This window comes from Parasteatoda tepidariorum, chromosome 5, assembly GCF_043381705.1.
Source record: "Parasteatoda tepidariorum isolate YZ-2023 chromosome 5, CAS_Ptep_4.0, whole genome shotgun sequence".
NCBI classification, from domain to species: Eukaryota; Metazoa; Arthropoda; class Arachnida; order Araneae; family Theridiidae; genus Parasteatoda; species Parasteatoda tepidariorum.
Genome location: NC_092208.1, coordinates 31,050,235 through 31,074,688, shown reverse-complemented (window position 1 = coordinate 31,074,688; position 24,454 = coordinate 31,050,235). Strand labels below are relative to the sequence as shown.

Genomic DNA, 24,454 nt, shown 5'->3' with positions numbered 1-24,454 from the left:
ATAGAAGTAACGAAAAATATAGGTAATTTTAAACATCGAAATAAAAATAATGAATTAACTGAGTCAAAACAAAAATTTTTAATATCTAACCAATGCGGAAAATAACTCTCGTTTATTTTCTAAATCAATATTTTTTACTTATTTTTTTCTTAATAACAATGAAATTCGACTTAATATTAATATGGTAACTATATCACTGTAAAGGTTCTTTATATGTAATTTATTTTTACGTCGAATTTATAGAATGGTTGATTTTAATTGATTTAATATAATTATAATTTAAAATTTGAATGCATAAAATCGGCCTTATGTTCATTTTTTGAAGTTTTAATTTATATACCTTCTAAAAAGTTATTCCCTTTGAGACGAATTTTTAACACTGAAAATTACAGCCGTAATTATGTTTGAAGGGCTTTTTTTAAAACCAAATTTTTAATTTAATTTAAATTAACTGGCATAAATTAATAGCTGTTATTTAAATTTTAAGTATGTGTTCAGTAACCGAAGTACTACTCGTTGAAAAAGGAAAAAAAATAACAATTCCGTTTAACTTGTAAGTTTAGAAATGCATATTATTTTCCTTTTAAAAATCAGCAATGATTTAGCATAATTCTGAGTGTTAATAAGAATTTTTTTTAAAAAAAAGAGCGAATCGTTTGAAAAGAAAAACTCTTTTTCATATATATTTCATCATATTCGAGCTTTCATCATTTTAGTCTTCCTCTTTTTAGGAAACTATATAGAATAAGACAAAGTGCAAATTACACGAGCAGACAACGAAAGATAAACTCTTACGGGATAAATGCACTTCTTAAAAATCTTTATAGCACACTACAACAGAAAATTAGAATTATGACTGCAAAATCAAAGCTATTTGCTTGATACTTACGTATCGAAAATATAGAATCTAAAGTTAATATATTCTCTGAAAGGGTAAAACAAAAACCGATAGAGCCTTTGCATTATTTTACTCTTCGTAAAAATAAGGAATGAAAAGTTTAACGTATTATTATGATTTTTGGCTTATTTTTAATAAACATTTAAAATCCCTTTTCAAAATATAACGATCAGAAATACAATTTTTTAATTTCATTTTCTATCGAATCGTTTTCTAAACAAAGTGACCATTCTGTGCCTGGAATCTGGTCATTTAACGCAAATAAATAGACAAAGCAAGTGGAACATCTGATAATTCTGCGCAAATGACTTTTTTTTAATCTACCGTTTGCCAATTTAGTGAAAGCTGTTTGCAAAGTTTTCACTACCACTCACCAGTTTTTCATCATAACCCTGTGACAACTTCTATGATAATATGCTACCATTATTGCATTACTTTCTACCATTAAGTTGGTCAGTACAAAAACTATATCAGACCAATTTTTCAAACTTGATACGATTACAAAAAAACTTTTATCTGACATTTAACTTTGAATGTGTTTCATAAAACGGTGTGTTCAAAGACTAAGTTGTTTCTTAGAAACCATAGAAAAATATCTTGTATCAACAAAGAGATGTAAAGACACTTATCCAAGTCTTTTCAATTAGCTAGCAATTGAGAAAATTTTGATATAATTTCATCAGAGCCGTTGTTTTCTTGACAAAATTCTTGAAATTTAAATTTTTTAAATTTAGAAAACACACAAAGCTGTCACTCACTTAACGAATATTACAACAGCAACTATCCATCGATACAGTAGCAATTATTCATCGCTAATCCATTTACCAAACAATTATGCAAGGCAAAACAAAATTAAATTATTTTCAAAGAATTATAAATCTCCCAGGAAAGTAAAGCAAGATACCGATCTTAACTCTATAGATATTTCTGTAATTTGTTTCGTTCCACTGTTTATTTCGCTGGGTGCACAAATCGCACTTTATCGGTTTTTGTTTAGCCCCACACACAAACATCTTATTCCAGTATTTTTCATATTTCATTTAAAAAACTATTTAATACTACTTATTTATGTAAGTATTTTGTGCATTCGTGTGCAATTTTACAGAGAAAAAAAAATTTCGTTGACAATTTGTTTACCTGCAAGACGCCAATGTATATAATTGTGCTGATGTTAAAAATGTTAATAAATGCTTGTTAGCTTTGTGTACGGTTTGTTTCATTATTATATCAATACTTTATATTATTCTTTCAGTTTTGTCAGCAGTATAGGAGTCGAACGAAGGAGAAATAAAATCTAATGTTTGGTCATGAATTTATGCTTAAGTTTTACGCTGATTTCAAATATCAACTACAATATTAATCAATTTCAGGTGATCAATACATGTTAATCCATTGCAATTTGAGATAATCACAATTTTTAACTAATATTGTAATTGTTCTTACAGGATATTAATGACTAATCATTACACAAATAAAAAAAATTTATTCCTGTTGTATGAGACTTTAAGAGATTTTGTATATTTTCATGTCACTAATTTCAAATTTGTAACCGGTATCTCTCACCAAGTTACAATTTGTTTAATAAATTACGCTCTTCGTCTATTTTTTGTCGAAACATGTTTAAAAGCGTTTTATGTATCAGAGTTGCATAAATGTTGCTACAAACTTCTACAACAGTTAGGAGTTTGTTTTTCTGCATCAATTTGTTTCTTCGTGTGCTTCCGAACAAGTCAAATAAGGGAAGCACATCTAACCACGTTCGACGACATTTCTGAGCATGGGTTCCTATGCAATTTTAATCTTGATGATGTATGCTAACAGCCTTAGAAGTTTGTTGCAACATTTATGCTACCTTCTGTCACATATAACGTTGTTCATTTCTACAAAAAATAGACTAAAAATGTTATTTAAGAAAAGTCTGTAGCTTTAGGAGCAAAACCAATTTCTGATTTGAAATCTCCATACCCGAATTAGGCAAGATCAAGCATTTGTATAAATGCAACAAAATATTTGTTCATTTGTTCTTCAGAGTTATCAATGACTACAAGTAATCAACAAATACTAATTATCAGCGATTACAAGTAATCCAGATATGAATGGATCATTTCAACACATAGTGAACCAGAATAACAATTTTATTGATTACACTGTAAAAACTACTGGATCAAGTTACTGAATGAAGTATTGGGGCACTTTGGGGGCCATTTTCACTGTAAAATATTATACCGTAATTTTTACAGTACATTTAATTTAATTTATTCAGTGATTTTGCGGTAATTATTACTTTAAAATTTACTGTATATCAGATTTTCTATTCTGGTATAAATGGATTTTACAGTGAAAAATTCCAGCAACCTGAGTGCCGGTACTTTTTACTGTAATTTGATCAGGAATTTTTTGCAGTTAACATTCACTGTGGTTTAAAATAGTACTACGATTTCTATGGAAAATTGTCAAAAAAAACATTACTTTGTGTTGCTTTACAGGAACCTCATAGTAAGTTTGAATAAATATCCAACTGAAACATCGTAATTAGTAATAAAGGATATTTAAATCAGAGCTTATTATTCTACTCATCATGATTACAAGCAATCAAAATTACAAAAAATAAAAGCAGATTTCTCGCAACAAGATTTCTCGCAACTGCCCATAGTAGACCAAAAGAGCCATAGAATTTAATTCTATCACAATTTCATGCCCAGGGTCATGATGGTATCATTTTTTTTTTCTTCTTTCCTCCAAACCCTGAGCATGTACCTAGGTTCATGATGGTATCAATATGTTCAGCATTGCTCATCACCTGCTTTTACTTCACAAACAAGCTGGCAATTATCGATCTGAAGCTGAGGGGGCTTTAAGACGCCAACGAAAGAAAGAACCTCAGTGCTTCACAATGGCAGTACTGTGCCATCGTAGATTAGAACCTTATGCCTGTTGGTCGGTATCTCAATGTAGATATAAAAGCGGAACAAGTTTCATGCAAACGTTAAAAACATTGAGAAAAAAAGCTTAAATAAAAAAAAATCAGAGTTTATTTAAAGGATTTAATAAGATAAATTAAATAATTTAAAATGTTTCCTATTTTTCACATCATTATGCGTAGTCAACATTGTATGTAATCATGATTCATGATAAATGTTTATCCGAATACTTAAGAAGGTTTTTCATATAATTGATGGTTTGCTTTTAATATAAAGTACATGCCACCGGTATTACACGCAATCGCGATAATGCTTACAATCATAAATCATATGATTATTTGTAATCAAGATTCTTCAAAAATCTTTATCATAATTGCTACAAAGTTATGATATCTTGTAACGGTATTTTATGATTGTTAGTAATCGATATTGAATTTAATCATGATAACTTGTAGTCATAAGGCTTGTGTTATTTGTAATAATGAGTACATATTTGAAGTTAAGGGAATCTATAGTTAAGGGATCTATTAGATTTTGACATCCAGATTATGCAAGATTGGTACAAGTGGTAGAAATGTGGTAAATAAACCTCGGAGAGAATAGAAGTTGGCAGGTATGCAATTGTAGTTTGAAAGATTTCAGGGCAATTGTAAGGGCAAGTTATCCATACAAGGAAAGTTGCTCCGATCTTAAAATCAAGCACAGATTAAAAACTGCTTGAAATTTCTGCATGTATCAATACAATTCAATTACCTTTCACAATTTAAAGCAAAATTTAATGGAGAAAACTTTTAAAAATGGCTGATTACAATTACATTTTATTTTACTATTTTCATTCATAAAATTAAAGCGTGTTTACAAACAGAAAATTATCAATTGACAAAAATACTCTCATGATTTCATTGCGTAAACTGTTTCAATAAGGAACTACGTCTTAGTTTGTATCTTCAAGAACTTTTGAGTATTTTCCGAGGTCATATTTTTTTTCGCGCGGAAATTCAGGTAAAAAGCGGAACTCTTAACTTATGTCACGTTTTTTATTTATTTATTTATGAATCATCCAATAGTAATAGAGTAATACTAATGTTATCTCTTATTTATTTTATGAATTCATTGATTTTTACCTCTTCAAACATTTTGACATAAATTTATGTGAAAAATAAATTCAGTAGATAAGGAGTTAATGGTGCTACTTGATTGTCCTACATCCCCTCCTATATCCACAAATTAATATTTAATCCCCTTAATGTTCTTTGGTGTCAGGTGTATCAATTCAAAAATACGATAATAAGATAACAAGCTTTATTTAATACTAATCAAAGCACTTCAAAAACTTGATAGACGATAATTTGCCACTTAACTAACAATAAGTAGAAGTGATAAAACATTAATCTTATTTGTTTAATCTAAAAGCAAGGAGGTCGTAAGGCTCCACACACACTTTTCTCAGCACAAAATAGCGTTATCAGGGAAATGACCCCTTCGACATTGCTCATCTCTCAATATATTTGTACTTTAGTCTGCTTAAAGTTTCAGTTTCTTATTATTAATCATTAAAACTAATTTAAACTTAATGCAAAACTAGATATATTAAAATTAAACGTTTTTACATTTAGAGGAGGCTATTCAAATGATTATGGTTTATAAGCACCCATTATGGTTTATTTTGTCTTTTTTCTACAAATAGATAAAATATTTTGTATCTGATTTGAATTAACGTCAAATGTTGTAGTACTTAGGATCCACTGCCCCTTAAAATCTTTGTTACAGCATTTAATAAGTTCAAAGGCAGCAAACATAATGCACGTTTCGAAATACCCACCTATAATTACTAACTACAATTTTATATTAAAAAGCATTGTTAAGAGGACAAATATCTCCACGGGCCAGGTTCATTTATGTGAGTGAGAAATATACTTTGATTAAACTGTGACATTTTGGGTACATGTTTTGCTAATTTTGAGCATTATCGCACTCATTTTTTCCAAATAGTAGATATAAAACATTGCAATGAAAATTAAAATTCAGAATGTCTGCGGTACATTTTTAATCAAAGTTACTAGTTAACAAGACTTGAAATACAAAATCATCTTATGTCTTATGCATTTTTAAATTATTTGGAGCAACAACGAAAAAAAAATTCTGAAATATGAACAATTTTATAACATTTTATAAGTGTCTTTCTTTAGCATAAAGTAATGCAATGAAACAGGATACCTTTTGAACATATATCTCGTCCCCAGAACAAAGCAATGTTACCAACAGCTGAACAGTAAAAGACAATTGGCTATTAACTTTAAAGTTATCAAATAAAAGTTCCTAATGTTCTGTAATAAGTAATTGTAATGTAATAAGTAATTCTTAAGTGATAAAATTATATTTTAACCAATAATGTAAGGAATCATTTGCGATTTTTGCTTTTCTTATCATAGATAAAAAATACATAAAGAAAGAAACTATAAGGATGCACTATCTTCTTTCCTCTCAAATAAATAACAACTTTAGATAAAATCAAAGTATCAAAAAAATTTGTGGTATAAATAAGTATTGTAGTCAAGGATGTAAAATAAATGTTTTTTTTTTAAAAAAAATAAAAGAAATGAAAAAGAAAGCACTTTATGTTATTTGACTCCCTTGACGTCTTTCTTAGAATAGACATACCATGTAAACAATTATTTAACATTACCTATTCTCTATTTATATTACCCGGATTCTATTTTGTGATAAACACAGAGAAATAAAAGAGTGTTTATAATCTATATTTATAAAAATGAATGTCTGTGTGTGTATGTCCTTTATAGAGTGCTATAGAAAGTGATGAAATTTGGCATACAGATAGTTTCAAGCACGAGGAAGGTTACTGTGAACATAAGAATATTCTACGACAAATCATTCAAACAGGATGAGCGAAAAACGAAATGGAATTTTCTATTTGTTTAAGCATTAGCAATTGTTTTAAATTTAACGAATCAATTTTCATGTATTTTATAATTTTAATGTTTTCATGTATTTAATATTTTTTATTTTAGTGTAAAATAAGTAGAAAAGATACTTATTCGCGTTTTGGGTGATCGTAGAAAAATCTGTATATTTTTATTGACACTAATGCTCAATTAGTATTGATAATGTGTATTAATTGAAATAAAATTTTAAAAAAGCTACCGTAAACCGGGGCGAGTCTACAAATTTTTTCAGTTTGTCAACTTTCAAGTGGTCAAACTTTTGTAAATATTAAGGAAAAAAGGTTTTTAATAAGTGTTTCGGAATCGCTATTTATCCCTCTTTAAAGCTGTGAAATCGATTTTAGAAAATATTAACAGTTACGCTGTTACTGTATATTTTTATAGAACTGCTGACAAATCTCTCGTATGGGGCGAGTCTACCCATTCTACTAAAATGAATGTTAACATTGTAAATAATCAAATTTTACTATTAAATTGTTATTTTAGTTACTATATAGGATATTTATGAAGTAAAATTCATAACTTTATTATATATTCCATTTTTTTATTCATAAAATAACACAAATTGAGTATTTGATCGATTATCACATTTTGATCACAGTTTTGTTTTTATAATCATTAACATTATAAAATAACATTTTTTTCTGATTATTGTTGATAAAAATAAATTAAAATTAATATAAATTTACAATTAAATAATTAATAAATAATAATAATTAAAGATTATTAACAAAATCGAAATTCAAACATTGGGAATCATGAAAAATCCTTTTCCCATTCTTTTGGGAGGTAATAATAATTTATAAATAATAATTTATTTAACTTGCATTAAATAAAAAAAGTTAATTTTGTAATATAAAAATTGAAAAAATAGGTAAAATAAACATATTTTATATTTACATTTATATTTAACCTATAAATTTTCTTATTAATGATAAATTTATCAATGCAGAATTAAAATAATATACTCAAATTCATTTAAAATGACTTAATTTTAATATAAACAAAGTTCTAAATTATATTATTATGCTTTATTAAAACTAAATACGAATGGGTAGACTCGCCCCGCGAATTCTGGCTTTTTGTTTACAACAGCAAAACTTACATTCTTTTTGTTTTTTTTTTTATAAAATTAATGTAATCTTAGTCTTAGATAAGTTTATCACTTAACCAAAGTGAAAATAGTAATAATAATAATATACTTACGGAGCACCAACTAAAAGTTTGCTGATTTTCAATACAAATCTCTCAAAAGACGTTTGAACAGGTCGGTTAAAAAGACACCAAATAAATAAAAACGGATCAAACTACTACAGCGCCATCTTCCTTAGAGTCTGAACTAAGTCCTCCGTCGGTAAAGAAAATTTTATTTGCAATTTAAAATAGTGAAAATCAAGTAAAACTAAAATGGGTAGACTCGCCCCTGGATGGGTAGACTCGCCCCGGTTTACGGTATGTGATAAAAAGCCAAGCTCATGGAAGAAAAATGAATAGGAAATTCGTTTAAGAAAACCGAAAAAAATCGTCATTCACAGATGAAACTTAATTCATATATATCACTGTCGATAATATGTACTACTGGTATTACGGTAATTGTCGAATTGGTTTTGATAAGAATTCAACAACTGGTTTTCGGTAGTTTCAGAAAATATTTTTTCAGTGGTAGCTAAGATAGTGTATTAATATTTTAAAGAATTAGAATTAAAAGAAATTTCCCCTCCCGCTACTTATAAATGTTTTAACAGTAAATTAAAGGTCAGATAGAGAAATGCTCCCAAATCCTTATAAAGTTCTGATATATATTCTTTTTTTTTTTTTTAAATTTCTGCTTTAGATGGCTGCCAGTGACAAATATTTATAAACTCAAATGTTGAAGGGTTATGTAATAAGTACCAAATATACTTATATAGGTATAAAATATTATATTGATATATTTGGTGATTTTTAAGACGCACCAATCAGTTCTGACATTAATACTTTGGAGTTTTGCGGTACCTCGAACGGGATATGTACCTGAGAAAATCACTTAATAGCGGTAAATTTTAACTATTATAAATCGGCCGAGAGCAATAGCATCATGTCAAGAGATACTAAAAATTCATTTTATCTTTATTCCAATGGTATGAACAACAAACAACGAGCTTTGCTAACTTCAGTAACATAAGGCCACTGAGGATTCGAACATATAACAAAAAAAATTGCGATTATTTTAGTTCTATTAATTGAAGAGTTTAGAGGAAGAACAAGGTAATGGACATTTTCAGAACAATAAAAGAACAGATGTATCCGAATTATTTTATTACCAATTTATTAGAAGGTGGGAATAATAATCCTTTGCTTTATTTCATTTACCACTGCCTAATCTATATATACAGAAATGAATATCCGTGTGTGTGTCCTTTATAGGTTCCTAAAAAATCCAACAGAAAGCAATGAAACTTGGCATACAGATAGTTTGAAGCCACTGTAAAGTCACTGTCAATATTAGAACACTATACGACGATCTGTTCACGCGGGATGAGTGAAAAACGAAATGAGTGAATTATCTAATTGGTTAAGCGTTATTCATTGTCTTAAATTTTACTATAAGTGATTCAGTTTCTTATATGTTTTAAAGATAAAATTAGTGATAGTTTCTGGCTTATAGCTCTATTTGACAAAAAAAAGTTTACTTCGCTGATTTAAATATTTTTTTTTCATATTCGCTGTATCAGGTAAATTAAATAAACAACATTACACGGTAGCATGCGTGTTCTACGTTACCAAATTTATACTTTTAAAGTTGTCTGATACCAAGAGGTTTGTGGCAATCTGTTAAACGTGTTTCTAAAAAAATAATTATTTAAAATCTACGGTAATTAAATAAAAAAATTATTTATGTATTCAAAGGCAAAATTAATGGAAAATGGGTACTAATTCGCTTAGAAGAAAAGTAAAAGGAATCGCAATATCATTATTGACAACAATGAGGCTTAATTTAGGTAATATATGCATATTGAAATAAAATAAATTAACTATGCATTAGAACGCAAAAGTAATGGTGTAATGATGCTTAATTATCTATATTATATAAAACGCTAATAATGTATCAATAAAACCGAAGATATTTCTTTTCTCGCGTTGGCAACAGTTTTCATTTTTAAAGAAGTACTTTGCACAACTAATTAAGAAGGGATTTCAAGTTTACAGTTTACCTTTTTAGAAGGAAAGGAATTTGAAGAAGAGCCTTAGAGTTCAAATAAATCTTGTTTGTTATTAATATGTTAATTGATATGAAAAAATACGTAGTAAAAAGCAAAAATAATGGAGAAAATATATTTATTCTATTTGGGGAGCCTTAAAAAATCATGATATTATTACTGACACTAATGCTCTATTAATATTGATAATATTAATTAATTGAAGTAAAACAAAGCAAGCTATGTGCTAAAAAGTGAAGTTAAAGGAAAGAAAGGTTGATAGGAAATTCGTTGATTTATTGTGCACTACTCACGTTAATATGTACATGGTAATTGGTGCGGTTTTGATAAGAATTCTACAACGGGTTTCTCGTAATTTCAGAAATTCTTTTTTTCAGTGGTAGCAAAGATAGTGTATTAATGTTTTAACGGATTAGAATATAAAGAACTTTGTTTCTTTACTACTTATAAATATTTAAGTAGTAAATTAGAGGTCAGATAGAGAAATGTTCATGATCCAAAAATCTTATCAAGTTCTAATAAGAATTCTATTTTTTTTAAAAATTTCACCTTTAGTTGGCTGTCACTGAGCAAATGTATTTTTTGCAAAACTTAAATGCTGAAGGGTTATGTAATATGTTCCAAATATACTGATATAGGTATATCATATTGATATATTTGGTGATTGCTAAGACAGCACCAATACTTAGCAGTTTTCATACTGATACTTTGGAAATAAGCATTTTACGGTCATTGGAAGGAATATGTATCTTAGAAAATTACGTGATTGTGCAATAGCATCATGCGAAGAGATACTAAATACATCCTATCGTTGTTCTAATGGGATAAACTACAAAAAACGAGTTTTGCCTAATTCAATAACGCAAAGCCACCAGAAAGGTCAACAAATAATATTAAATAAAGAAAATTTATTTATAAATTGAAAAACTTAGTGGAAGAACCTAAAAAAAAGTTACATCAGAACTATTTTATTACAAATTTATTAGAAAGCGGGATAAATATTTCTTTGGTTTTATTTATTTACGCCTAATTTGAAATATAAAATCATGCAAGCATGCTAAAAACTGATGTAATTAGTTACGTTGAGATTTGAGTGAAGGCAAAAACAGTTCTGTTACATTAAACATACCTGTATTGATACAACCACTTTTTTTATTTTCTCTGATTCATTAATTCCCCTAAAAGTCTCACTTACCTGGCTCTTCCACCAAGTTCTTTAATTGGATCGGTTTATGATTTTCAGTTTTGAGCATGATTTCGTAGTGTTTCTCAATACTGATTTATTGATTTTTTTACTCTCCCCGTGCGAAGAACAGGTATTCAGCTAGTAATGAATAAAAGTGGATTAGGCAACATAGAATTCAAATAATAATGAGTATGGATCAAGATGAAAAGTTAAGCATTTAATGTGATTCCAATGGATTTTAATTACATAAAATATTTAATAACAAACCTTGTTATTTACATTTTCAAATAATCCAATGCAAACAATAAGGTGCAGTTAAACCATTTACTTGCCTAGTTCCGATGATCAAAATCAAATCTACAATTTAGAAAGAATTAACAGCAAGTCTTTCTAAATTACCAACCTTAAAATATACTTTTTGAATACTCAACAAGAACCTTGCTAAATTATATTAAATCTCATGAAATTGGAAATGTTATAGAAATCTAATGAACTATTATTCTAATCAATCAGGGAAATGATTAAATATATCAAGTCATTAAATATCAGTTGGATACCATTAAATATCATTTAAATGCGGGGAAAATCTACGAATTAGCCAGTATCTACGAATAAGTCTGTCGGGATCAGCTTTTATCGCAATGAAAACGACATGGCGTGATAAAGGGACATAGTATGTATATAGAGCTAGTATGAATAATATAGGTATCATGACGCAAAATGACGTAATGAAATGATTAATAGAACATAGAGTCCAATAACAAAAACGAGTTCATACCAAATGACTGCGTTTAAGTTCGCAATCAAATCGCAAAACAGATTGTTTATTGAAGTTAATAAACAAATTGACTGAATCATGTTTTTAAATATCGGACTATTATGGATTTCACCAGTTAATTAAAAAAATCGCATAAACGAATAGAAATTACGAATTCGATGAAAAAACAAGAGGATGCCAAACTGAGCAAACAATAGCAAGTTAATTTATATTTCTATACATAACTGAAAACATTAAAATCTTTTTTTTTTCAATAACGGCAGGCACTGAACGCTCGATTTTTGCCTTAGAAGATGCCGGAAGTGTTTTGTATCGTTACCCAGTGGGCACCTGTGAACCTAAGTCACGGAGGCGAGCAACATTACCCACGCCACACTGCCACAAATACCCGTTCATAGGGTGAGCCGCATTCACACATTCACACATCAGAAGACAACACAGAGAGAGAGAAACATCCATGCCTAGAGCGGGATTCGAAACCCCAGCCATTGGCTTCGCAGTCTGGCACGCTAACCACTCGGCCACCTGGCCGGTTTATTAAAACCTATTTTATTTCCAATAGAATCTGAAAGGAATTTATAAACAATAGCATAAATTCAAAGTTTTATCAGGAAATCTTATTTTTCATATCGTCTTTCGGGATTTGAAAAACTTCTATAGTTTCTTCTTAATTTAAATGTTAATATGCGACTTCTCATGTGTATGTGCCGAAGGCTAATTGAAAAATGCGGCTCTTTGCAGACTGGTGACGTCTTTTCTTAGAATTACTGCAGTCAGTCTTTGCAAAGTGACATTGGCAGTTTCCAATTTTCTCATTAGTTTACGATATATACATTTTTAATTTTACTTCGAAAAGGATTCTAATAATATATTCCAAATGCGAGAATAATGGCTAGCTAAATGGATGCAGACGAAAATGTATCAAAAACGGATGATCATTCCCTCATCTAATCTTGTTCTAACCAATAAACTTATTCTGCAATAATCTTTTTTTGGGATATTTTAGTGTGAATGAAAATTTTCTGTAACTCTCATTATCAAATGTTTAAAAAAGTTGCAATTAAAATATATATGGTTTTCATTGTTATTTACAATTGCATTCTATTTTTAAAGGTCAACCCTGTTCAAAGTTAATTCTGCTCAAGGATTAACCCATAGTGAAAATGTTTTACTCCGTTCGTTTTACTCATAAAATGTTTTTTATCTAAGTCTTGGGGTCTTAGGCATTAAGAGGTCACAATTTCAACACCGAAGGAATGATTGTGACGATATGGTCAACATCGCACAGAAACCATCTTTACTTCACAGAAAAGCGTGCCGCAGTGGACTGATCGTTAAGACACGGTTCCCAGCAGATGACCGAAGTCAAGCATCGCTGGCTTCGGTCAGTGTGCGGGTGGGTGACTACTTGAATCAGACTGCGAGGGTGTGCGGTATCTGTTAAACTGTTCGTTAAACCTCGTTAAACTGTTCTACTGTAAAGTGCTCGACTTCGCGTGCAGGTCGTCGGGCTACCGAAGCAGGGGTGCCATCCCCTCTGCAGAGGATCAAAATTGTGATGGCATGTCTTCGGATCATCCTCAGGGATGTTTCCCAGACCGTCGCCAATAGCCCAATTTTGCAGCTCTAGTGCGACATAAATAAAGTATCTTCTTACCACACGTTTCTGTATTTTAGCAGAATTGTTTTACAAAGCATGTGTAAAAGAGATGCCAGTTGAAATCGATATTGGTGCAAAGAAAAATATAATGCTTCAAAATTTAAACAAAACTGAATGCTGTATAAAAAATTTGAATGTCCAATTAAGTGAGTCATTGCATACAAAGGTCAAGAAATAATGAAGTATCAAGCATTCGTTTGAATAATCAGGAATGAACTGATACTATGACTGAAAAATAAATCAAAATATGATTATAAACTCCCTAAAAAATGGCAATCCGTAAGATATAAAGAGAGCAAGGATAATATTTTGTTTCCTTCAGAGATCGAACTTGGTACTTTTATGCTTCGTAACTTTTGTATTTAGGTTTTGTATTAACCTACGCTTTTAGGGGAAGAAAAACTCGTAACAAAAAGGGGCATCTACATTTTTCTTGCGATTACTTATATCTTATTCATATATAGTCTAAAAACTGTTCAGTGTGGACAGTCTTCTGACGTCATTAACCAGGAAAAAAAATCTTATCAAATATAGACCGTAACTGAAGTTGAGAATCCCACATTGCTAGAATGGGTAACAAACCGCTCGTGACGCAAAGATCCAACTAGCGATAATAATTCTTTCCTGAAGTCTGACTAGAAAAATCAGATTTAAAATGAGAAACCTTAAAACTTAAAGAAAATGGTATTGAAGCATCTAAGGAAAAAGTAGAAATTTACAAGTCCTCCATCGACGAGGGGTATCGCCTCTTCCTAAAACTCACTGAATAGTAGAAGCATCAGGTTCGAATTCCACCATGATCCTGAATGCATCTTTACTCTATCTTTCTCTATTATGTGCTGTTTGTTCTAGTACTTGGCAAGAATTTATAAACCATTCATTTAATCGAACAAACTTGCATATGCATGTAAATCAACAAATAAGTTGTAGTTGTAATTTACTTGCGTCACACTAGAGCTCAGAAATAGGTTAGTAGCTACGGTCGTTAAAAGTATCCCCAACGATCTGAAGGCATGACATCACAATTTTGGTTCTCTGCAGAGGGGATGACAACCCCTCTTCACTAGCCGGACTATCTATGCGTCAAGTCTAGCCCTTTACGGTAGAACAGTTCAACGAGAACCAATACCGCACATGTACCCTCAGCACCATGACAGGCTGATCAAAGTGGTCACCCACCTGCACACTGACTACAGCCAGTTATGCTTGACTTCGGGGATCTGCTGGGATCCGTGTCTTAACGATCAGTTCACGTATCATTAAATAAACATTATTTGCACAGCTTATTTGTATCAATTGTACGAAGAATTCATTTTATCATTTTATTTTCATTGCATACATCTGCTGCAATCTGAGAGAAAAAAACTTTTCAGACCGTCTTCTAAACTAAAAGACAATATGGTTCAAAATAAAGAAAGACGTCTAAGAATTTGTTTTGGCTTTTAATATAGCTTTGGTAGTTAGTAATGGTTTGGGATTCCTCCTTAACGGTAATCTAAACGGTAATCTAAAACATAATACCAGCGTAACGCACTACACTACTAAATTTCAGATCGGAAGGCAGATGGTGATGGTATTCTCTCAACCCTCGAACCTCTCTTATTAAGAATCCAACTATGCGAGAACTTTTTCGGATTTGTAACCACGGGGAGTATTAAAGTAGAGTAAACTACCAGCCACCAAGAACGGACCGAGGAAAGGTTAATCCGTTTTCCCCTAACACTTTTGTCAGGAAGTATCGAACCCCAAAACAAGCCGTAGAAGGGGAAACCATACCCATCAGATGTTTGGCATTACTGAGAGAAAAAAAAACATTACAATTAAATACAGAGCTGTAAGCAAAAGCAAAGATGCCGTCGCACTCATCTACAAATCTACAAAAAAACATTACAAACGAGCAGAAATTGGACTAAATATCCTTTACGCTTCTGAGCAAATATGGTTGGCGCAGCAATATTCTACTCACACGGATGTTTACCACAATTTTCCATATTTAGTGGCCATAGATAAACATTAGGAGAAATTAAGATTTAAAATCAGTTTTCTATTTTATTTAAAAGAAACTTCCAGTACATTTCTAATCTAAACAGTATTTAAACCACGAAATCCACAGAGTGCTATCAAATCCTTTAATCTGAGATCAAATATTGTGCAACCATTCATCATTTTTCTTATATTTTATACGTAATTCATTTTTTTCTTTATTTATTTAACGCAGGTAAGTCAGAAGCTTATCATATGCCATTTAAGAAGACGGCATTAGCTACTTTTAAATATTGAAACAAAAGTGTCGCTAAAAGCGGTTCTTATCAGTTGCCACTTGTCAATATTTCGCTAGGTGATAAAAGCCAACCGGTATCGGAACGATCATTTCCCTTTACTGCCACGAAAGTGATAGGTTGTTTAAAAAAAAAGAGCTTGAAGAGATTTGTAGAACATGGCTACTTTAATGCTACTTAGCATTTTTGCGGTGCTGCTGACAGCAACGAATTCAGTTTCTATTACTTGCCCATATATGGAAGATCTAAAACCATGCACATGTGGTAGGATTGCTTATGGTTCTCTTGTAAGATGCGCTGATTTCAACTCTGCAGACGTTTTGGAGAGAGTTTTGAAAATAATCGGTGATTATGAAGTTCACACATTATTGCTTCATAATCTACATATTGAAGAAATGTTACCCATCAACCTTTTCAAAGGTCTGAAGATCAAGAAAATTCAGATAAGTCATTCGTTTTTGAAGTTCAACGAGCCAGCCTTTGCCGGTCTTGATTCCTCCCTCAGTGTCTTAAATGTTGAAACAGAGTCTATGATTAGGAGCAAAGAGACATTTAAAATAGCAAAACTCTCAAAATTGAATGTCCTAAATGTGCAGCACAACAACATCAATCAAGTTGACGATATGTGGCTGAAAGATAAAGTACCGAATCTTAAAGAGGTAGTGTTAGATTATGATGAGATACATTTGATTCAAGACCATGCCTTTGCAAGTATGCCGTACTTAGAACAAATATCATTATCTGACAATCGAATTAAAGAAGTGAAACGATCAATGTTCCCTAATCCTGCCACGCATCTTTTTAAGATAGATATAAGGTAACTAGTTTTGTTGTAATACTTTTTAGATTTCCTTAGTAGATATATTGCTGTAATTGTTTCGATCTATCTAGTAACTAAGCGAAATGTGAATTGAATTAATGTCATTTGAAAAAATAAACTTTATTGCATAAGAAAAACGTTAATAATATGTATCGTTCATTAACATTTGATAGAATGTATTTTTAAAATTTAGTTTTAGTAAAGTATTTTAAAAATCTAAAATTAAAGTGTTTTCAAAGTATTAGTTTCCTAATTTTACAAAGAATTTTTATAGATATCGAGAAGGTTTTTAATTTAATTTTTTTTAATACTAATTGTGTATGTTTCTAAAACTCATTGAATAATTCTAATTACAAATTATGGATGAAATGTATTTCTAGATCATAGTTAAAAGTCGTATAAACATCGCTGTATAAGTTCTTTAATGTGGTATGATCGGGTTTGAAACTAAAAACTAAGCACTCTAACTTGTGTTCTCAATTTTAAATTAAAAATAATTTTTAGAAAAAACTTTCCTAGTCTTTGATCTTTCTTAAGCCAAATATTTTAAACTATTTTAATCTTGACTGACAACTTTTTTTTAGCTGAAGCAATCTTTAAATTCAAGTAATTTAGTGTTAGCGGAACTAAATAGACAACCAAATTAATATGAGAAATTTTTATAAAATATCAAATTTTCGTTAGCTTTAAAATTTTTAACCAAACATTTTGAGTATTTTTAAATTTTTAATTTAAAATGAGCATGAACTTTAATAATAATTTTAAAGTAAAATTAGTTTCATTTACTTACTAAAGTCCCAGAAATGTAAACTTTGATATATTCGTGTGATTTTGAAGCTTAGAGTTGTAATAAAGAATTATAATGTAATTCTCAGAAGCATAATTGGTTTTTAATTACTCTTAACAAGTGCAGGAAAATAAATCCAGTTGATTTTTTTCAAATGACTGTTTGATCGTTAGTGTATGAATCTCTCCTGTAAATGTGTTGAAGAAAGAAATATTGCAATTTTACTTTATAATCTTATATTATAATTCCACCTTATAATCTATGGGCCACCTAAAATATCCGTAGATCTCAAAAGTGATAAGTAAACTCACCTAGAGCAATAAAGGTAAAATAAATAAATATATGTCAAGCATTGAAACCCCTTTTAAGAGAGTAATTAAGTTTTGTACCACTCAGTGTGTGGAGATTCAATTAAAAATTAATTTTAACCGGAATAGAATTTCTTTACACTTGTTTTTTAGATGGGATGTATAAGCAAGAATGATGAAAAACACTTTGCATGCAAAAATACTAGTGTATTTATAAATTAAAGATGTCGATATTTAAGGCTACCCTCTCATATGGCAGATTACAATTAAATTATTAATTTCATATTATATCTGATAGTTAATTAATTTTCAGCAAACTTGCCCCAGGTTAAGTGACTCATATGAATACACATAAAGATAGTGTGTGTAATAGAATCCTAGCAGCCAAATAGTCTCAGCAGTCTCGCACATCCAGCAAGTAGATCATCCAGCTAGGCTAAAAATATACATAACGAGGCTAAATATTTATATATTTATATACGCACTATTTTTGACGTGTATAATTAAATACATTGCATTAGTCACCATAATTATAATTGTTAGCCTTGATTGCATTTAAAAATTGTAGAGGTGGCTCAGGGGATAGAGCGTTCGCCTCTTCCTTAATTAGGAGTCCTTCCCCGGGTTCGAGTCTCTGCCACGTCTATACGAATTATGCATCCAACTCGGGCCAACCACAGTGCTTGCGTAAAATATCCTAAGTGGTAGGCGGATCATAGGTTAGAGTCCTTTTACCGTCAGGCTAACCATGGGAGCCTTTCCTGTCTATGCAGCGCGAATGAGAGTTAGCTCCCTCAAAAAGTCCCCACAAGACAAATTTCTTCCGATCCTTAATCAGAACTCCCTTGTCTTCTGGATTAGGACCAAAATTACAATTCTTGGGATCAAGGCTGCCCAGCCTTTGCTTTCAGTCCAATGATGATGATGGTCATCCCCCTGACTAATTTTGTGCCTTTATTTTCTGTCATCTCACAATTTAGATCAAATTGAACACTAAAATATCTAAAAATATAAAATAGAGATTAAGAAGTAACGCACTGAATATTAGTTTATGACTGTCTTCTTGTAATGAAAGTCTTTTTTCTTTCTAATTTTAGTTACAATGATTTGTCAAGTTTGCCTAAAGATTTTTTCCAAAGGATGCCCAGTTTAAAGGAAGTGATATTATCTGGTAATCCGCTAAGATCCTTACCTGAATTAACATGGAATTGTGTATGGGATCAACTCACAAAAGTTTATCTTTTCGGTAAGTTACACTACATCTTTATATTATAAAATTGATCTACACAAATTCCTATCCCCTACTAATTTGTTCCTACCATTGGTTGTTTTTTGTTGAACTTCTTAGAAGCCTGGAGCGTCCTGTTTAAACTCAACGGTTAAACTTTTGCAACTTTTGCTTTAAAAGGAAAAGAACCAAGCATGACAACACATAATGATCAAAGCTTTACAAAAATTATTTTTAAAGAAAATGAATTGAAATGCTGATATATAGATTAATCTTCTAACATTTACAATATTAAAATGTAAAAACTAGTATCGAGATAAGAAAAAAATGCTTTGTTGGAATTTATATTTCTGAAAAAAAATATGGAACTAATTTTTTTTCTTTAAATTTAGTAAGAAAGGAATTTGTTTTATATTCATTTCATTGCAATCAACGCAACTTATTATGTTGTTCCAAATATAAGAATTTTGAGCAATTATAATTTCCCCAACTTATACATCAACTGAAAATATATCAAAGAGAGACAGAAAAACAGTCAAGGAGTCTATTTTACAGAGCCATCAGGATTTAAAAAGAAAAGCAAAATTCATCTCTGCGTCTGTCACTAGAGCTTGTTTGAGCAGTTATATGCTGCTGCAGCAAACACAAAATGAATCTTTCATAAGTCATATTCTCTCGGTACTCTCAATGTTATAAATGGCAACAGGATGTTCAAAACTTAGATTCACGATATGCCTATCTTTTACATGAAAAACATTTTCAGTTAATTTTTCAAATTATTTCCAAATTTTTTTAAATATAAAATCTGTTTTTTTGTCATAAATTTTCATAGCATTATATTAAAATACTGGACATTGTATTAATAAATTTTTAATCTTACAAATAATAAAATAAATTCTTCGTTTGAGAACTCTAAGCAATTAAAAAATTGAACTCTCTGAGCCTGGAATGATAAAACTATTTGGTTTTCTTTAGGTTTCAAAAAGGAAAAAAAATATTATAATTGTTTTAAAATTGAACTTGATTGAAAGCTTGCCCGTTATGAACCTATTAATAAGGGTTTATTGTGGTTCAATAATCTTATTATTGGTATGCTATTATCATTTATGGGAATCATCTATGGGAATCTGTTATTTCCCATAGATGAAACTTTCAAAGTAGGATGCATCTTAAAATTATTTGTTTCATCCTGCCTTTAGAGAAATAGATTTTTTTTCTATGTGTGACTTTATTGCACCGTTTTATATGCACTTAAATACCAAATGGCATTAAGATCCATTTATAAATTTTAAAGCCATCACCTAATTATGAAAAAATAAGCCTCAATTTTTTTTTTTCAGTTCTAGACAAAAACAAATAAAGTATAGCTCCACATTTTAGAAAAATAAATGTAAACTCAACAACTTAGAATGAGTAGCAGAACAGATATCATATCAATATCTTTTTATCTATAGATATATCAAAGCAGTGACATCCACGTTTTACGTCAAGACTACATATGTATTGTCTTCAGATAATGATTACATTATGAAACTTTCTACACGGCTGTTACTTCACATTTACCATCGAACATGATAATTGTATCATATTTACCATCTATATTCAAATAATGATAGCAATGACTGAGTGTGTGTATTTAAGGGCATCAAAGCACATTTAGCAAATTCTAAAAATATCTTACTGACTCGAAAATATTTCAATGGCTATATTTTTTTTCAATTCTAAATTATTTAAGTTGTTTTGAATTTAACAAAATTTTGGACTCTTAAGTTGCTTTTTTATTCATCGAATATAAGAGTACGTTGAAGACAAAAAAAACATTCTTTTACGACTGTCTGAAACTTCGAATAATATATTCTTTTCCTTCAATGTAAGAGAATATATGAGACTAAATCCTATTTTTAAAGTTTTTAATGAAAAACATAAGTTTTAAAATTCCAAAACAGTGCTTAAAAAGAATGAAAATTAAATGAATTTATGTAGAAAACGATATGAACAACGAGTAACAAATATCCTTCTTGATTATTAAATTTTCCATCTGGAATAGATGCTACATACGTTTCAAAACACTTATGAACTTTAAAGAACTCTATTAAAAGCGAGAAAGCATTTAAATTTTTAAAAGACTTCGTTTTATACCAGGGAGTATTTTAAAATAATGTTATGCCATGTCAACGAGTCCTCCTTGGATTGGTATGGTAATAATGAAATTAATCGAATGAGTTGACTTGTAGAGATCCTTGATCTAAACCTTTGGAATGAGTAAGATCGTAGGACACCACCATCGAAAATCAGAAAAGGAACTTGCGTATCTTCTCCAAACCAAGTAGAACAAAGTAACAATATCCTTCATACAATTACTGTATTGTGATCGTGTCCTCTTGAAGGTTCTACCAATTGTTGAATATGATTATTTTTTTCCTTCTGCACTTATTGTTAGACTATGCAGTTAGATCATTCAACTTAATTTCAGATTTCCCTTTATGTGCCAGTTGTAAAAAACTGCTATTAACAATAAATTAATATTTTTTTAACTAATTCCAAATAAAATAAGATTTAAATAACTAAAAAATCAGATTTAAATTTAAATTTGACGAATGAATAGCAAGAATGATTGTATGAAAAACAAATCAGTTTAGTTGACAGCTAAAAACCGGGAGGTGTATCGAATAATCGCTTCTAAACTCTTACTTGTTTCATCTGAAAATCAAAAAATATGTGATGTTTTGAATCCTGCTTTCCTTAGTAGTGTTTCAACAAATTTTGAAAATGGATTTTTCCTCTCTTAAATATTTGTGATCCGTAACTTTCAGTCCATTTTCGTTTCCTGTGAAAAGAGACTAAGAACCCATGTAAATCCAGTTTATGCTACTGATTGATTTGAACTTTTATAATTTAAGGTTAAATTAGTTTTAATTCAAACTATTATTAATTATAAATATTAAGTTTTAATATTTTATTTACATCTGTTTTCCAGAAACTGAAATGGAATGTGACGAAGAAATATCCTGGATAAAGAATAAGAGGAAGCCCGAAGAATTGAAAGGATTATGCAAAGGTCCAAAGAACATGCATGGGAGATCCATTAATGAATTATACTCATAGGAAAGATGGAAATATTGATTCATCCCCACATTTTATTTCTTCATCGGTATCATTAGAGAGGAGTTGAATAAATATCTGTAAATAGGACTGGAATATCATTTTGTGTTATTCATTTCTTTTCATTTGTGTTATTCTTCACTTCACTTTTGTCATTTTGTTGATGTCAATGCATGTTGACAAATTATTTTTACTCCTGCCGTTAAGTTTTCAGTGTCTTGAGTGTAGAGTAAGAAGATTATTTTATTGCTAGTTTTTATTTATTATTTTACAAATAAACATTTTATATACTTATTGTCTGCAGTTTAAGTGATTGTGTATTCATTTGATTATTGATAAAATATCTAATAATTTAGCACCATTCCTCTGCATTAAAATTCTAGCATATTTATATATCGTACGTAATGCTTGTGAAAGTTTTATTTGAATATAAATATCAAAATTATAATTGCAGTTTATTTAAAACTCATATTCTTATAATAAAATTGTTAGATTTTCATAAAAAATGCTTCTTATAAATTAATAATTATAGCCAGGAATATAGAACATTAGACAGTAAAATGTACCCATAATGTCACTTCCTGCAAAATTAATAGGATATTTATCGGATAAACATTTCTTTTTTATACTTGGTAATAAAATTCAGATTATTTTGCTTTAAAAAAAAGATTTAAATATTTGATTCTCAAAAGTGAAAGTAGTGTTTATTTTATTTATTTATTGTAAATACTGTAAAAAATTAGATTCCGAACATTGTGCTGTATTAAGTCTTGTCTGCAACTCAAAATACATATTGTTTTGTTTTTATTAGTGCTTGAATACTTTTGTATCGCTAAATACAAATATTCAATCGGTTTCTCTCCGTATGCTACTTTCTTTAAATGTCATTTTTAGTCTATTTTCTTGGTCGTTTAAAAACTTTATAGATTGCAAAAGGTCGCATAAATGTTGTAACAAACTTCTAAGGAAGTTAGGGCACATTCTCAGGATTAAAATTGCATAGCAACCCATGCCCGAAAATTCGTCATATACCGCTAGTGATACTCTAATATGAACAATTCCTTTGTGCACTATTGAACACGTCATAGTAAGGAAGCACAACCTCAGTAAATGATCTTCATATTTAACCTCATTTACACACTTCGTAAAATACATCATTGCCAACCTAAGGTGTTAATAGTAGTTGTTAAAAATCAACCTTAGTTGTAGTATAAATTATTTAATATTTATGAATGACAACTTCTTATAGGTTTAGATTTTGTAAATAGAAATCTAGTGGAAATGTGAGGAGATGTTTTGAAACACATACCACGTCTGCAAACATACTTCAATTTCACCCTCATTTTCCCCTCATAAACCTCATTACCAAACTAAGTTGTTTAATTTATACCTTATAACAATTAGTTAAAACCTTACGTGGACAAATAATGACCTAAAGCATAAATAAAATAATCAGAGGTTGAAAACTGTTAACTTCCAGCAGGAGTAAAAAAAACGCGATAGAAATGTGAGGTTATGTTTCTAAATAAATACAGCTTTGCCAGATATACCTCATATTTAACCTTGTATACAAGTCATTAAAACATTACAATGGTAATCAAAAGGATTAAAATTATTAGCTGCTAATTATTAAGTTGTTTTTAAGTAAATTCTAAACACTAAGATTGATAAATTGAAAATCTCCTAGAGGTTAAAAGATAAACACCTTAAATTGTAAGTTATATTTTGAAATAAATATAACCTTTACAAATACACAGCAATTTCAACATCATTTACACCTAACAAATACCCATATATTTACCTTAAAAATGCATTATATTTTGCAAGAGACAGTCTTATTGATTTGTCAAAATCAGACTTTTGACGCAGTTGGTATTACAAAGCTAAATTAGTAAATTCAGAGTTTAATAAGTTGCTCCTAGTATTTTTGTAATAGTATATTTGTATAATTGTATGTATAATTATTTATTCATAATATCATATTCATAATTCATTTTGTTAATAAAATAAGGACATTAATTTTACTGAAGTAATAATGAATGTGCTTAATCGTGTATTTGCAACAAAATAAAAGACAGTATGAACACTGAAGATTGCTTTCGAAAAATGTATTAAGTAATAAGGATTGTCAAATAAAAACAGACCAACTTAATAGCTTTTGATGTTATGATTGGATTATCACGTACTGAGTTTTTTCATTTAAAATGGCCTATTTTAAAACATTGTAAAATTTGTAAGCCCATCAATTTTATATATTTATTCATTCTTGAAGTAAATATTAAAAACATTAAAAGATCTATTAAAATTATATTTTACATAAAATC

At 29.7% G+C, this 24,454-nt stretch overlaps 1 protein-coding gene across 1 annotated transcript; it reads left to right on the top strand.

The window, feature by feature from the left end:
• The first annotated feature begins 15,512 nt into the window (after positions 1 to 15,512).
• LOC107449344 (leucine-rich repeat transmembrane neuronal protein 4) lies at positions 15,513 to 22,425 on the top strand. The gene is made up of 3 exons (XM_016064844.4): positions 15,513 to 16,702; positions 18,898 to 19,046; positions 22,006 to 22,425. The coding sequence occupies exons 1-3, from the start codon at positions 16,044 to 16,046 to the stop codon at positions 22,131 to 22,133; spliced, it is 936 nt and encodes a 311-aa protein (XP_015920330.2). The 5' UTR covers positions 15,513 to 16,043; the 3' UTR covers positions 22,134 to 22,425.
• The last annotated feature ends 2,029 nt before the right edge of the window (positions 22,426 to 24,454 follow it).

What these genes read in the sequence shown, in the direction of transcription:
- LOC107449344 (XM_016064844.4), top strand. Translation starts at nt 16,044, where the DNA reads ATGGCTACTTTAATGCTACTTAGCATTTTTGCGGTGCTGCTGACAGCA. An exon ending in CTTTTTAAGATAGATATAAG is followed by an intron (nt 16,703 to 18,897) that starts GTAACTAGTTTT and finishes TTCTAATTTTAG; the next exon opens with TTACAATGATTTGTCAAGTT. An exon ending in CACAAAAGTTTATCTTTTCG is followed by an intron (nt 19,047 to 22,005) that starts GTAAGTTACACT and finishes TCTGTTTTCCAG; the next exon opens with AAACTGAAATGGAATGTGAC.